At 45.2% G+C, this 15,415-nt stretch overlaps 1 protein-coding gene across 1 annotated transcript in view; it reads right to left on the bottom strand.

Annotated features, from left to right (window-relative positions):
* The window catches only part of CHMP4B (charged multivesicular body protein 4B), a 47,535-nt gene extending 46,660 nt beyond the window's left edge, over positions 1-875 (bottom strand). Inside the window, exon 1 of the mRNA XM_067707850.1 lies at positions 518-875. Coding sequence (XP_067563951.1) covers positions 518-707 — 190 coding nt within the window. The 5' untranslated portion in view covers positions 708-875. The remainder of the gene's footprint in view (positions 1-517) is intronic.
* Positions 876-15,415: the final 14,540 nt, after the last annotated feature.

Here is a 15,415-nt window from a genome sequence, read left to right as displayed (position 1 = left end):
TTTCCTCTCCATCCAGGCGGCTTCTTAAGAAGAATTCTGAGTCAGGGGGATGGGGAGAGACCAAGGACTGCTCATGGACTCCACAGAGGGGTCAGGAGAGGGTAGGGGTGGGACCAGGAAGTACACAAGTGTTAGGATGGAGGGTAGAAATGAGCCAAGGAGGCGGCGGCAGTATCTGGGAAGGTGGGTGAGGGCAAGCCAGAGGAAGGAGGAAAAGGCGGAAGAGAAACGAATAGAGTGAGGGCGGAGGAAGAACTGCTGTGAAATTAGAGACGAAAGGGCCTGGCCGAATGGGGAGAGCCTGAGACGAGACGGCTGGAATAGCAGTCTGACGATGGAAGAGTCTAGGGCTCCAGGAGACACTGAAGGGAGTCGGACGGGGAGGGGTCCCGGACCGGGAAAGGCAAGGAAGGGAGTCTGACGGGATAAGAGTTCCAGAATCTGAGGAAACACTGGGGCAAGTCTCACGAAGGTGGAGTCCGGGTCAGAGGAGTCTGAGGGGGCCGGGCCGACTCACCGCGCTTGTTTTTGGTGCCGTGCTTCTTGGCGGCTGTCAGCTCCTGCTCGATCTTCTTCTCCAGGAATTCCTGCTTCTTACTTAGCATCTCCTCCGTGTCCCGAAGCCTCTGGATGGCCTCCTGGGGGGTCGGGCCGCCCTTGCCGGCCTTACCCCCTCCAGCCCCGAACAGCTTCCCGAACACCGACATGGTTGCTGCTCGTCGCGCCGGCCTGCGCCGCCCGCTCCGGCTCGGCTCGGCTTCGGCGCCCTCTCGCCGCTCCGCCGCTCCCTGCCGCCGCAGGCCTCTCCGCCACCTCCGCCCAGCAGCTGGGCCCGGTCGCGCCACCTACCACAGGCCCCCACGCCCGGCCCGGCCGGCGTCAAGGAAACACGCCACTGACTACAACTCCCGGTGGGCAACGCGCCGGCCGTCCCTCAAATCTAACGGAGGGTGGCGCGCTGCATGCCGGGAGGCTATAGTCTTCCTGCTTAAAGCTCTCGGCCGCGCGCTTTTAGGTCTAGCTAGGGTCAAAGGGCGAGATCGCATGCTGGGAAATGTAGTCTCCTTGGAACCAGTTCTGTAGCGGTAGAAGAACAGGAAGAGAAGTAAGAATATTTTATAAAACAGTAATTAACGTTATGCACATTCTATGATCCAGGCATTGTGGAAAATGCTTTACATGCATTATCACATTTAATTCTCACAAGACTGTGAGAGATAATACTGTTACTATTTTTGTAGGTGAGTAAGCAAGACTCAGAGAAATTGAGTGACTGACTACCTTAACTTAATAGCCTTCGCATATGCTGTTTCTCTACCTGCAATGCCTGTCTACTCCGTATTCACCTAACACGTTCTTCGAAACCTAGTACAGGCTAACAGCAAAGCTAGAGTGCAAAGGTTCAAAACCCACTTTGAATACTTACTTGGGCAGTTACTTCCTCTATTCTGAGCTTCCCTTTCCAAAACTGTAAACTGGAGATAGCGACAGGACCACCTCCAACCTTGTGTGAGATAGGGAATGTAAGATGCTTACTTAGCATAGGCCTAGCACAGTAGGTGCTCAGAAATATATATTTTATTCTGGGCCATCATTATGCACGATAGCAATTAAACCGGGAGAAGACTCAAACTTTCAAAAGTAGCAGAATTGAGGATTTTTTTGCCCCCGCATTACAAAGGGCCAACTGGTTGTGGGGTCACATTTCATTGTTTTTCCTTGTCTTTTGCTGTCAAGAATCACTTCTCCGGATTTCCTTGGTGGTCCAGTGGTTAAGACTCCGCGCTTCCAATGCGGGGGGCGTGGGTTAGATCCCTAGTCAGGGAACTAAGATCCTACATGCCGCGCGGTGTGGCCAAAAAAAAAAAAAAAAAAAAAGAATCACTTCTCCATCTATTAGCACTGAGGCTGTGTCTAGTAGCCAATACTTCGCCCAAGCCCACCAATCTAATTTGCTGCTTCCAATCTTTTGCATTTATTAGCCTTGCATGAAAACAAAGAGTAAAGCAGTTCTGAGTAAACCAGTTCTGAAGTGCTCTCCAATGAAGAAAAACTTGGCTTCTTTTTTATCCCTTCCTGGACTCTGTTGCTTAGGAACAGAGTTTCAAGTAAATGAGAGCTTAATGGAACTTTTCCTCTATTATTTCACATATATGAGTCTTGTCTCCTCCCCAAACTATTACCTACATATAGACAAAAATATGCCTTGAATGTTGTCCTTGTCATTGTTGTTGTCGTAATCTGCCACAACCCCAGCCTGCACCTAAAGGTAACTATTCCCAGAGGATGAGAGAGTTCATCTCACCCAACTTTCCAGGTTGGAAGAAATTTTTCAAATGTGAGAGACATACTAGAACTGTCAAGAATTCACAGCAGCATAAATTGTGAAACATAAATCACACTTCTGTTTGTTTTGTAATTGAGACATTGCAATGTTTTTATCAAAATAAAAAACAAAAACGAGGTGGGTTCCATCAAGCCATCTAATGGGTACAGCAACCCCTCCATATCTACGAAATCTGCCTCTCCCCCCTTATCTAAGTCATGCTGCAACCAGGCACACAGGTAGCAAAACATTTGCTGGGTTTGAGCCATGGTCCAAAAGACTATATGAACAGTCTGACTCTGCAGACCTCACCACCGTCAGTCTCATATTGCTGTGGGGTAAGCCGGGATGATAGCAGAGCCCCTCATGTCATAACTCTGGGAGCCCAGAAATACATCTTGGGAATATGATAGCAGAACATTCCGATTTAATCTTTAGTACCAACCCCAATTAATTGGTGTGTGGGTCACTCGGATTACTGGGTTGAGAAGAATTCTGAGTCTGCATCAGGACATCTCTTAAAAATGTTCTGAGATCAATTCATGATGTCTGCGGACTTCCCTGGCAGTCCAGTGGTTAAGACTCTGCGCTTTCAATGCAAGGGGTGCGAGTTCGATCCCTGGTCGGGGAACTAAGATCCCACAGGCCACGAAGCATGGCAAAAAAAAAAAAAAAAAAAAAAAATCATGATGTCTGCCTAGCATGTGGGATGGGAGATAGTGACAACATGGGCAAGGTAGCTGCCATCCTGGATTCAACTGCCTTGGTAGAGATTCACAGGGTGTATTGGCTCAATACTGGAGAGCCCTGGGCTTCCCTGGTCCTCATTTTTCTGGTCTCTTGGGCAAATGCACAGCCTTTTCAAACTGTGACCGACTGGTGTTAGCTCATTAAAAACTTTGTGAAAAGAATGAACTACCAGTACTTCCAACAACTTGAATAACTTGCAGATATTATGCTGACTGAAAGAAATTAGACACAAAAGCCTGTATGATTCCAATTATACAAAGTTCAAAAACAGGCAAAATTAATTTATAATTTGTGGTTATAGGAGTCAGAATAGTAGTTACCTCCTGGGATAGTACAGACCAGGAAGAATGACCATTGTGGTGTGCTGACAGGTTCAGTATCAAGATCCAATGGTGTTCACATGGGTGTATACAAATTTATATTTTTGTACTTAAGATCAATGTCCTTTACATATCTTATGTATTAACTAAACACGTTACACTGCAATGTTAAAATATCTCTGGTAAGAGCAGCAATAGAAGCATGCAGTTTTGATTTGTTTACAAAGTACCCTGCCTTCAAAAATCTCATCTTATTTCCATCCACCACAGCCCCATGAAATAAGCATTACTATACCCTCTACGTGTTATAGCTGAGGAAACTGAGAACCACAGAAGTAAAAACTGTCCAAGGTCACATGGTTAAAGATACCCTGCCATATATTTGTAATTTTCTTTAAAAATATGTCAAGGAGGGAATTCCCTGGCGGTCCAGTGATTAGGACTCTTCACTTCCACTGCCAGGGGGCTGGGTTCGATCCCTGGTCGGGGAGCTAAGATCCTGGCAGCCGTGTGATGCAGCCAAAAAAAAAAAAGTCAAGAAAAACTTAATTAATAAAGCCTATTATGAAGAATGGGTTTTGAATATGAATCATAAAAATTATTATGATTTGGTCTCACATAATTATACCAAGTCAAATACAGAGGACTTTGCTAATTTTTAGCTGTAAAAACCAAGCAGAGTATATCCAACACCCTTTCCTGATAAAAACACTCAACAAACTAGGAACAGAAGTGTTCAACCTAATAAAGTCAAGTCTTGTACACTGAGAAGTACAAAACTTTGTTGAAAGAAATTAAACATCTAAATAAGTTGAAAGACATCCCATATTCATGGATTGGAAGACTTATTATTGTTGGGTCACAAAACTCCCCACACTTATCTACAGATTCAATACAACCCCTATAAAAATATGAGCTGCCTTTTTTTGCAGAAACGGATAAGCTGCATTTTAAAATTCATATGGAATTTTAAAGGGTCTTGAATAGTCAAAACAAAATTGGAGGACTCACACTTCCCAATTTCAAAACTTATTGCAAATCTGCAATAATCAAAACGATGTAGTCCTGGTCACTCTCACTTTCTGAGATGGACTGCATTCTGTCAATGGAATGCGTATATTTCTAAAGAAATCTGCTTTCCCTCTACTTGGGCTCACTCTTGAGTTCCTTCCTAAGCAAAGCCAAGGACGCCTACTTGGCGGCCCGTCCCAGGCACTCGCCTGAGACCTGGAATGTGACCATCCTCTTGCACCCCATTTATTTCTTTTCCTGCAACACAGCTGGCAGAACTGGGGAAGGAGGTAACTGGGGGAGGAGGTAACTGGGGGATCTCAGAGTAACCGGGCCCAGGAGTCACCCTTGGGTCTCTCATCACAGCAGAGAGAAGCTCTTTGTGGTCCAGGAGCTCAAGCAGAGAAGCCAAGTCACGGCCTGGCCCTGGAGATGAGGGCGAGGGTAAGATTGAGTTAGCCACTTGCTCAGGGTGACAGTTTTGCTCCTTGACAAGCAAATGCACACTTGGTGGCAGGAACTTTCAGGAAAAGGCAAAACCCAGATGGTACCTTGTAGGCATCATTCTGGCAGGGAACACAGACCTTTGGTTCTGCATCAAAACCCACACTTGGCCTTCTCAAGATGGCCCCCAGTGGTAGGGACAACCTCCTGCCATGCCTTTCGCTGGGCTCCCTTGTTGGAATCTCTGACCTACTGTGACACTGTGTATCTGGTGCACGACCACCTGGATCTCACGGACCAGAGGGACACACATCTCCACGCCTCGTGCTGGTGAGACCATCTCCCTGAGGGTCTCCATGTTCAGCCTGGGAGCCCACCTCTCAGTCCCATGTTCTATATGCCTGTTCACGGGGAGACCTGCACTGGCCCTCAATGTTCCAGCCTCCTCCCAAAGCTCATGAACATCCCATAACCAGCGGCAGCTATCTGGTCGTTATTATTTACCCCGAACAATGCCCTGGCAGTTACTCTGCCTAGCATGCTGCCCTGTGACTCTCCTTCCAGGAGAGAATCTGTTTTAAAGTTCAAGTACACATTCCTCAATTCAGAGCGGAAGCTGAGCGACCTTAAAAGTGAGCCACCGGCTTGGTTTCAGGTGGTTCAGATGGACTAGGCGCCCATGAAGAGCAACGTGGGGGAATCGGATTTAGGTGAGGGTTTTTTTGCAGGGGAGGGAGGGTATCTGGGATTGCTCCTTAAAAATATCTTCAGCACACACAAGAAAACGAATTTGTAGCTACATATGGTGACGCATGTTAACCAGACTTATTGTGGTGATCATTTCACAATATACACAAATATTGAGTCATTATGTTGTAAACCTGAAACTAATATACAGTCAGCCCTCCATATCCACAGGATCTGTATCCATGCATTCAACCAACTGAGGTTTGAAAATAGCAACAACAAAAAAAAATCCGGGAAGTTCGAAAAAACAAAACTTGAATTTGCTGTGCACCAGCAACTATTTATATAGCATTTACATTGTATTAGGTATTGTAAGTAACCTAGAGATGATTTAAAGTATACTGGAGGATGTTATATGCAAATACTACACCATTTTATAATAAGGGACTTGAGCACCCTCAAATTTTGGTATCTGAGGGGGATTCTGGAATGAATCCCCTGAGGATAGCAAGAGATAACTATAATGTTATATGTCAATTATATCTCAATTTAAAAATGCAAAAAAGCCCACCCCCATTAACAGATACAAACTACTATACATAAAATAGATAAGCAACAAGGATTTACTGTACAGCACAGGGAATTATATTCAACATCTTGTAATAACCTATGATGGCATATAATCAGAAAAAAATATATAATCGAATCACTATGCTGTACACCTGAAACTAACACAATATTTTAAGTCAACTATACCTCAATTAAAAAAAAGTTCTCAGTAAAACAACAAAAACAACAACAAAACCCAGACAAAACAAAACAAAAACAGTGTGGCCCTGACATAAAGATAGATATATAGATCAATGGAATAGAACTGAGAGTCCAGAAATAAACCCATACATCTATGGTCAATTGACTTTCAACAAGAGTACCAAGACCATTCAATAGGGAAAGAACAGTCTTTCAACAAACGGTGTTGGGACAACTGGATATTCAGATGCAAAAGAATGAATTTATATCCCTACCTCTCACCATATACAAAAAAGGACTCAAAATGGATCAAAGACCTAAATGTAAGAACTAAAACTATAAAACTCTTAGAAGGAAACATAGGTATAAATCTTTGTGACCTTCAATTAGGCAACAGTTTCTTAAATATGACATAAAAAGCACAAGCAACAAAAGAAGAAAATAGATACATTGGACTTCACCAACATTAAAAACTTTTGTGCACCGAAGTCCATCATCAAGAAAGTGAAAGGACAACTCACAAAATGAGAGAAAATACTGGCAAATTCCATACCTGACAAGGAGTTAATATTCAGAATACATTTGTCTTTAATTTTTTAAAAATTAATTTATTTTATTTTTGGCTGTGTTGTGTCTTTGTTGCTGCGTGTGGGCTTTTCTCTAGTGGCGGCGAGCATGGGCTACTCTTAGTTGCGGTGCGCGGGCTTCTATTGCGGTGGCTTCTCTTGTTGCGGAGCACGGGCTCTACGCGTGTGGGCTTCAGTAGTTGTGGTGTGTGAGCTCAGTAGTTGTGGCTCGAGGGCTCTAGAGAGCAGGCTCAGTAGTTGTGGTGCGTGGGCCTAGTTGCTCCGCGGCATGTGGGATCTTCCTGGACCAGGGCTCAAACCTGTATCCCCTGCATTGGCAGGCAGATTCTTAGCCACTGTGTCACCAGGGAAGCCCCAGAATACGTTTTTTTAAAAAGGGACTTCCCTGGTAGTCCAGTGGTTAAGAATCTGCCTTCCAGTGCAGGGAACGCGGGTTCGATCCCTGGTCGGGGAACTAAGATCCCACATGCCGCAGAGAAACTAAGCCCATGCGCTGCAACTACTGAGCACACAAGCCACAACTAGAGAGAAGCCTGTGTGCCCCAAAGAAGAGCCCACGCACCGAAATGAAAGATCCTGAATGCCACAACAAAGACCCCGTGCAACCAAGACCCAACGCAGCCAAAAATAAATAAATATTTTTTAAAAACTAAATAAAATTATCTTAAAAAAAAAGCTATTACAACTCAAAAACAAAAAACACAAACAACCTAATTAAAAAGCACTGAATTGTACACTTTAAATAGTTAAAATGGTGAATTTTATGTTATGTGAATTTTAACTCAAAAAAAAGTGTGTTGAAGTAATGAAAAGAAAACATGTTTGGGGGTAGGGGATTAAGAGGTACAAACTATTATGTATAAAATAAGCTAAAGGATATATTGTACAACATGGGGAATATAGCCAATATTTCATAACTATAAATGGAGTATAACCTTTAAAATTGTGAATCACTATATTGTACACCTGTAAATTATGTAATACTGTACATCAACAAAAAGAAAACATGTTTTGGTGCCTACCACACAAACCTAGTTTAGAACTGGGGCTCTTCCATTCAGCCATATGGCAAGGTGCGTCATCTGCCTCAGTTTCCCCATCTGTGAAAGAGACACTAACTTCCACACCAGGCCACATTCTGAGGATTCATTGAGAATACAGGTAAGGGCCTGGCACAGAATATGCATCCAATATATATTTACACAATAAATAAACAATAATGACAGGAATAATAGTCAATAACATCTATTGAGCCCTCATGCTGAATCAGATGGCTTACATAGAATACTTCATTTAATCATCCCAACTATAGCTCGATGAGGTAGGTACAGATTACAGCTGAGGAAATAGAAGCTTTGAGAGGTTTGAATGACTCGCCCAAGGTCACACCATTATTAAGTAGTGTGGCTGGCATCTGATACCCCAGCAAGTAATAGAAAATATTTATTGAGCACTTTGTTCGAAGCAAGACACCAAACTGAGCATTTTACAAGAAATAGCTCATTTAGCCCACACAACTGCATGAAATGAGCACTATTATCGTCCTCATTTTGTACATTAGATACTGGAGAAACAGAGAAGTTGAATAGCTTGCCCAAGGTCACACAGCTTGTAGGGGCAGAGCTGGGATTCTTACTGTAAATACAACCTGCTTAGCCATTATGCTTATACTGCCTACATCCAAACGAATAAGTGGACAGAGAGATACACATGAAACCAAGCAAGAGCTCGTGTGCCCGTGATGCAGAAAGCCAAACTCTGACAGCGGGCATTTGCAGCAAAGTAAGGATTTATTTGCAGGGCATCAAGCAAAGGAGTGGGAGACAAGTCTCAGATCCACTTCATCTTGGTCTTTGAGTTAGGGATGTTTTAAGGGGGAAGAACAAAGGAACTAGGATTAATTATCGTCTTGTGACATTTCTTAATCATGGTTTCAGGAATCAGGAGGTCTCCTTCTTATAATTCTCTGTCCAGGCAGTCCATGGCTTGAGGATCTGTGGGCTCATCTTGCCCTAGAGAAACAACCTGAGTTTGTAAGTTAATGATGATATAGTAGCAATTTTAGTACATTGATGATGTTATCAACAATAGCTGACCCTGGTTGATTAGTGTTCAGTTAGCACAGGATTGAGGCCAGAGGGGACAAAAAAGGGATTGAGGTCAGAGGAGACAGCAGGGGAATAAAGTTTTGGATAGAGAGATTAATCATAAACTCAGTATAGGAACTCGGTTTTAGGGAGACTCGGTTTCACACATAAACAAACACATAAATAAAGTGTGATGGACATGGGAGCAAGTGTGACCTTCCTGGGGAACAGGCCAAAGTTAGGAATAGGGGTAGGTCAGGCCCAGCAGAACCTGGACAGTGGGGAGTCGGGGGAGACTGTGCCCTGGAGGGGCCCCTGCACTTGAGCTAATGGTGGGTTACAAGACGTACTTCATACCCCTTCAACTGAGCACATGCAGGCCATGTGACAGGCACCAGGCCCTAGGGAGCCACATAGTTTCCAGTAATGGATTGATGACTCCTTGGTCCTCATGCCAGAGAAATCCACATCCTCACCCAGGTCCAGGCCCAACACAGAGGTAGAAGTCCCCCTCCACTGAAAAAGAAAGGTTCACATCCAATCTCAAAATATCCTGTTGGCTCTACCCTCAAAATATATCCAGAACCCCACCTCTTCTCATCATCTTCACTGCTGTCACTCTGACTCATTTCACCATCATTTCTTGCCTGGATTTTTGCAGTAGCCTCCAGTGGTAGGCAGAATATTGGCCTTCCAAAGATGTCCACATTCTATAGAATGTCATCTGGTGGCAAAAAGGGCTTTGCAGAAGAATTAAATTAAGGATATTGAGATGGGGAGATTATCCTGGTGGACCCAATGCAATCACAAGAAGAAAGCAGGAGGGTCAGAGTCAGAGAGAGAATGGAAGATACTACCTTTCTGGCTTTGAAGCCAGAAAGGGGTCACAAGCCAAGGAATGCAGTTGGCTTCTAGAAACTGGAAAAGGCATGGGAATGGATTCTCCCCAAGAGCCTCCAAAAGGAACACAGCCCTGCCAGTAACTCGATCTCAGCCCATTAAGAACTACCAGACCCCTGACCTCCAACAGTGAAAGATAATAAACTTGAGTTGTTTTAAACCACAGAGTTTGTAGTAATTTGTTACAGCAGCAATAGGAAACTAATACACTTCCTCACTGGCCTTCCTGTCTCCACCCTTACCCGCTCCAGCACATTCTCTAAATGGCAGCCTGAGGGGTCCTTTAAAAAATACATGTCAGATCCACTGCTCACAGCTCCCCCCGATGGCTCCCCACATACTTCAGAGTAAAAGCCAAAGGCCTTTCAATGTCCCTCAAGTCCCTACATGATGTGTCATGATCCTCCCATCACCTCACTGCCTTTCCAACTCCTCGCTCCAGCCACACTGGCCTCTCTACTGTTCTTCAAATACAGCAGGGCCCTCCAGCCTTAGGGCATTGCTTTGCAAGGGCTGTGCCCTCTCCCTGACATGCTGTTTCCCAGATAACCATGTGGCTCATTTCCTCTTCCTTGAGTCTCTTCCTAAATGTTTCCTTCCTAGTGAGGCTTTCCAGGCCGCCCCCAAATAATGCTGCAACCTGCCCCACACCCCATACTCCCCAAACCTCTATTTGCCTCTATTTTTTCTCTTTTCTACAGTAATTTATCACCTCCTAACATATTATATAATTTGCTTATTTACTTTGTTATTTATCTTCTGCTTCCTTTACAGGGGAACGGTTCACGGTGTACCGCCACTGCCTAGAACTATGCCTGGCATATAGTAGGTGCTCATTAAATATTTGTTGAGTGAATAAATGAATGGACTGAGGTAGCTGTGACCTGGGGGTCAGGAGAGCTGGATCTGAACTCAGGTTGCCATGACAAGACCCTTTCGCTTTCTGGGCTTCAGTTTACTCTCTGTGATTCTATACAGAGAAGTTGGGCCTTGGCCTCCTGCCTCAGGTTCTGTGCCTGACCATACACCAGCCACCCTTGGCCAGTAGGGGGTCACCCCCAACCCTGAGGTAGATCTACTAAACTCCCTGACACCACCACCCTTCAGGTCCTGAGAATCCTTGGGGCACTTGCTGGCAGCCTTGGGGGTTAGGAGTATCTGCAGCTGCCACCTCCACTCCTTCCTCCCCAGGGGTGATAAAATTGGTGCAACCGGTTCTCCTGGGCCAGGCAGGATACCTGCTCTGTCAACTGAGACTTCCAAGCCACCGCCTTTGTCCTTTGTCCCAGATATTCTCAGCTCCCTTTTAAGACAAAGGAAAGAGTCCTTTATACCAGACGTTACCGCCCAGCTCTCTCTCAGCCTATGTGGCGGATTTTTACTGGGGGAAACTTACCCTTGGCCCCTGTGAGGTGGGAGGAGGGGATGTGTGGAGGGGACCTTGTTCGTTCAAAATGTCTCAAGAAATATTAATCGAGCAATTCCTGGGAAGTTTTAGGCGCTGTAAATATACCAGTGAACAAAACAGAAAAAAGTCCTTGTCCTTGTGGGTTTCTAATGAGGGGAACAGACAATAAAGAAACGTCTAATATAATGTCAAGGGTGATGAATAAAAATGAAGCAGGGTAAGGGACTAGAAAATGATGGGAGTGGGTGGGGGTTATTTTAGACAGATTGGCCAGGGAAGGCCTCTCTGAGGAAATGACTTTTGGACAAAGGTGAATAGAAGGAGGGAGCCAGCCATAAAAAATCTGGGAGAAGAGCATTCTAGACAGAGGGAATAGCAAGTGCAAAGGCCCCGAGGCAGGAACTAGTTTATATGATGGAAGAACAGCTAGGGGGCAGGTGTGGCTGGAGTGGAGTGAAATAAGAAAAGAGTGGTAGGAGGGCTTCCCTGGTGGCACAGTGGTTAAAGAATCCGCCAGCCAAGGCATGGGACACAGGTTCGAGCCCTGGTCCAGGAAGATCCCATATGCCACGGAGCAACTAAGCCCATGCACCACAACTACTGAGCCTGCATGCCACAACTACTGAAGCCCGCGTGCCTAGAGCCCGTGCTCCGCAACAAGAGAAGCCACCGCAATGAGAAGCCCACACACTGCAACGAAGAGCTGCCCCTGCTCGCCACCACTAGAGAAAGCCTGAGCGCGGCAACGAAGACCCAACGCAGCCAAAAAATAAAAATAAATAAACAAAATAAATAAATTTAAAGAAAAAAGTAAAGAGTGGTAGGAGATGACGGCTGCATGGTAAAGAACCTTGAAATCTATAGGGAAAACTTTAGATTTCACTCTGGGAGGGATTGGAAGCCACTGGAGGGTTTTAAACAAGAAAGTGGCATAATCTGAACAGGCTCTAGAGAGATCCTTTGGGCTGCTGTCAAGAGAATGGATCATGGTGGTGGAAGAGAGAAAGCAGGGAGACCAAAGAGAAGGCTGATGGGCTTCCCTCATGGCGCAGTGGTTAAGAATACGCCTGCCAATGCAGGGGACACAGGTTCAAGCCCTGGTCCAGGACGATCCCACATGCCACAGAGCAACTAAGCCCTTGTGCCATAACTACTGAGCCCGCGCGCCTACAGCCCGTGCTCTGCAACAAGAGAAGCCACCACAATGAGAAGCCCACGCACCGCAATGAAGAGTAGCCCCTGCTCACCACAACTAGAGAAAGCCCACGCTCAGCAACAAAGACCCAGTGCAGCCAAAAATAAATAAAATACAATAAATTAATTTTTTTAAAAAAGAGAAGGCTGATGATACGGTCATCCATGCAGGAGAGCCTGATGTCCTGGACAGGGTAGTGTGGCCAAGGAGATGAGCTGTGGCTGGAGCCTCAGAGAAGTGTTTCCAAAAATAACCATCTCATCAGAGCTGGTGAGAGCTTTAGAAATCCTAAGAGTAGGCAGGAGTTCTGGAGTCTGTCAGTCCTGGACTGGAGGCCCAGCTCCACACATTCCAGCTGTGAGTCCTTGGGCAAGTTGTTATACTTCTCTGAGCCTTGGTTTCCCCACCTGTAAAATGGACATGATAAGAGAGCTTGCTTCCAAGGGGTGTCTTGAGGACTCAGTAACATATAAATAAGGCACAGAGCACAGGGCATGGTGCTTAGTATACAGTCAATAAAGCCATGACTCAACTCCCCACATTTATTGATAGAGAAACTGAGGGCAGCTCTGGCTTAGAGGCAGACAGAGGACCGGACGAAAAGGAAGCAGAATTTACAGGGTTCCTCAAAGTCATATACCCACAGAGTCTATAAATAAGATGAATGAGTAAAGTGGGCCAGGGACATGAAAAATAATGTGGCCCTGCCTGGCCATCTTGCTTTTCCACTTTTCAGACAGATGTAATATATGTGCTCACCTAAAGGGTTGGCTAGCCCAGCTCCACCTGACTACTGCCGCATGGTACCAGATACCCCATTTTTCTTATCTTTTTTTTGTGTGTGTGGCCACACCACACACCTGAGGGATCTTAGTTCCCCAACCGGGGATTGAACCCACGCCCTCAACAGTGAAGGGCCAGAGTCCTAACCACTGGACAACCAGGGAATTCCCCCCATTTTTCAATAGAAGTCAGAAACCCAGATTTTTATGTGAAATCTCCCAACTTTAAATTACATTTTCTAATTACTTGTAGAGTATAGGAACACAGCAAATTTTTATATATTTGTCTTACTATTATTTCAGCATCCTTGCTATTATTTCCTCCTTTCCAATCCTTACATCATTTATTTTTCTTGCCTTGTTCCTTTGGCTAGACCTCCAACATAATGTTGAAGTCATGATAGCAGGCACCATGGTCTTGTTCCTGACACAGAAGGAATGAATCTTACTTTTCATGATTGCAGGTCTCTAATTTCATTACTTTTAAATGTTGGCTCATTTTTCAAACATTGTGAATGCCAAAGTCTATCAACCTGTGGGCTGCCAATTTGTGATCTCTGCTTTACCAGAATTCTCTCCCTCAGCTGCAACAACAGTCTCATTGGGTAGGTACTATTATTCTCCCCATTTGACATATGAGGACCCCAAGGTTCAGAGAGGTGAAGTGACTTGCCACAGTTACACAGCTGGGAAGAGGCAGAGCCAGGATTCAAACCCAGCTCTGCCTGATGCCCAAATCTGTGGGATCCTGGATGCCCAGCTCAGTTCCTCTTTATACTACACCCTGTCCTGCATCTAGGGGCTGTGGGGTCCTGGAGAAGCTCTGTCATCAACTTTGAGTGACCCTTGACTATGGGCCTTCCGCTCTCTGGGCCTCAGTCTCTCATCTGCCAACCTGGGACACGTTCAGCTATGAGAACCCCAATAGTGCCCCAGCCTCCTCCCCCGCAGTCCAACTGCGCATCTGTTAAGTATTTGACCTGATCTTGATATGGCCCTTGTTTGGGGGCCTGGCTCTGTCACTTACTGCTGTGTGACTTGGGGCTGCTTAACCTTGCCTCATCTCAGCTGTAAAATATGATTAAAAGTAGCACCTACCTTAAAGTGCTTAGGACACACCAGGCATGATATAAGTGCCTAGTAAACTTTAGTCCTCAGGATTATTGGTAAGTGCATGCATGTGTACATTGGCAGGAAGAAAAGAGAAATATAATTTAAATAGTTGTATTAGGATGGAGATGTGATTTTTAACATTTTTTACTATCACTGTTACAATTTTTTTTTTTTTTTTGCGGTACGCGGGCCTCTCACTGTGTGACCCCTCCCGTTGCGGAGCACAGGCTCCGGACGCGCAGGCTCAGCAGCCATGGCCCACGGGCCCAGCCGCTCCGCGGCATGTGGGATCTTCCTGGACTGGGGTACGAACCCGCGTCCCCTGCATCAGCAGGCGGACTCTCAACCACTGCGCCACCAGGGAAACCCACTGCGCCACCAGGGAAACCCACTGTTACAATTTTTTAAAAAATGTTTAATGCCACCCATGACTCTTCCATTATAGAGAATATATTCATTGCAGAGAATAAAATTCCTTAACCCAACATCCAAGACTCTCTCTGATTAGACATCAACCCATATTTCAGTAGAGCAGAGTGGCTAAGGCCACGTGGAGGCAGGCCACCCAGCCTGAATCCCAACTCTCTGACTTATTAGCTGTGTGAGTTTGGGCAAGAAACTTTACCTCTCTGTACCTACATTTCCTCATCTGTAAAATAAGGAAAGTGACAATTCTCACCTGATGGGGCTGAGGTGATACGACATAAAAGGCTTATAGCACAGTGTCGATCACATGGAAGCTCGATGCGTATTAGTGATTACCATGATCTACCCACTTCCCCCAAATCTCTGTCACCCTGGACCATTCACCAGCCCCAAAACATGACACACCTTGAGCACTGTCATACCTCGAGGTCTTTGCTCATGCCCTGCTCTATTTGGCATGCCTTCTTCTTCATTTTTAAAAAAATTTTTGAATTTTATTTATTTTTTTATACAGCAGGTTCTTATTACTTATCCATTTTATACATATTAGAGTATATAGGTCAATCCCAATCTCCCAATTCATACCACCACCACCACCACACCGCCACTTCCCCCCTTGGTGTCCATAC

The sequence above is a fragment of the Pseudorca crassidens genome, chromosome 15 (genome assembly GCF_039906515.1).
Source record: "Pseudorca crassidens isolate mPseCra1 chromosome 15, mPseCra1.hap1, whole genome shotgun sequence".
Taxonomy (NCBI): domain Eukaryota; kingdom Metazoa; phylum Chordata; class Mammalia; order Artiodactyla; family Delphinidae; genus Pseudorca; species Pseudorca crassidens.
This window is presented reverse-complemented; position numbering and strand designations above follow the sequence as displayed.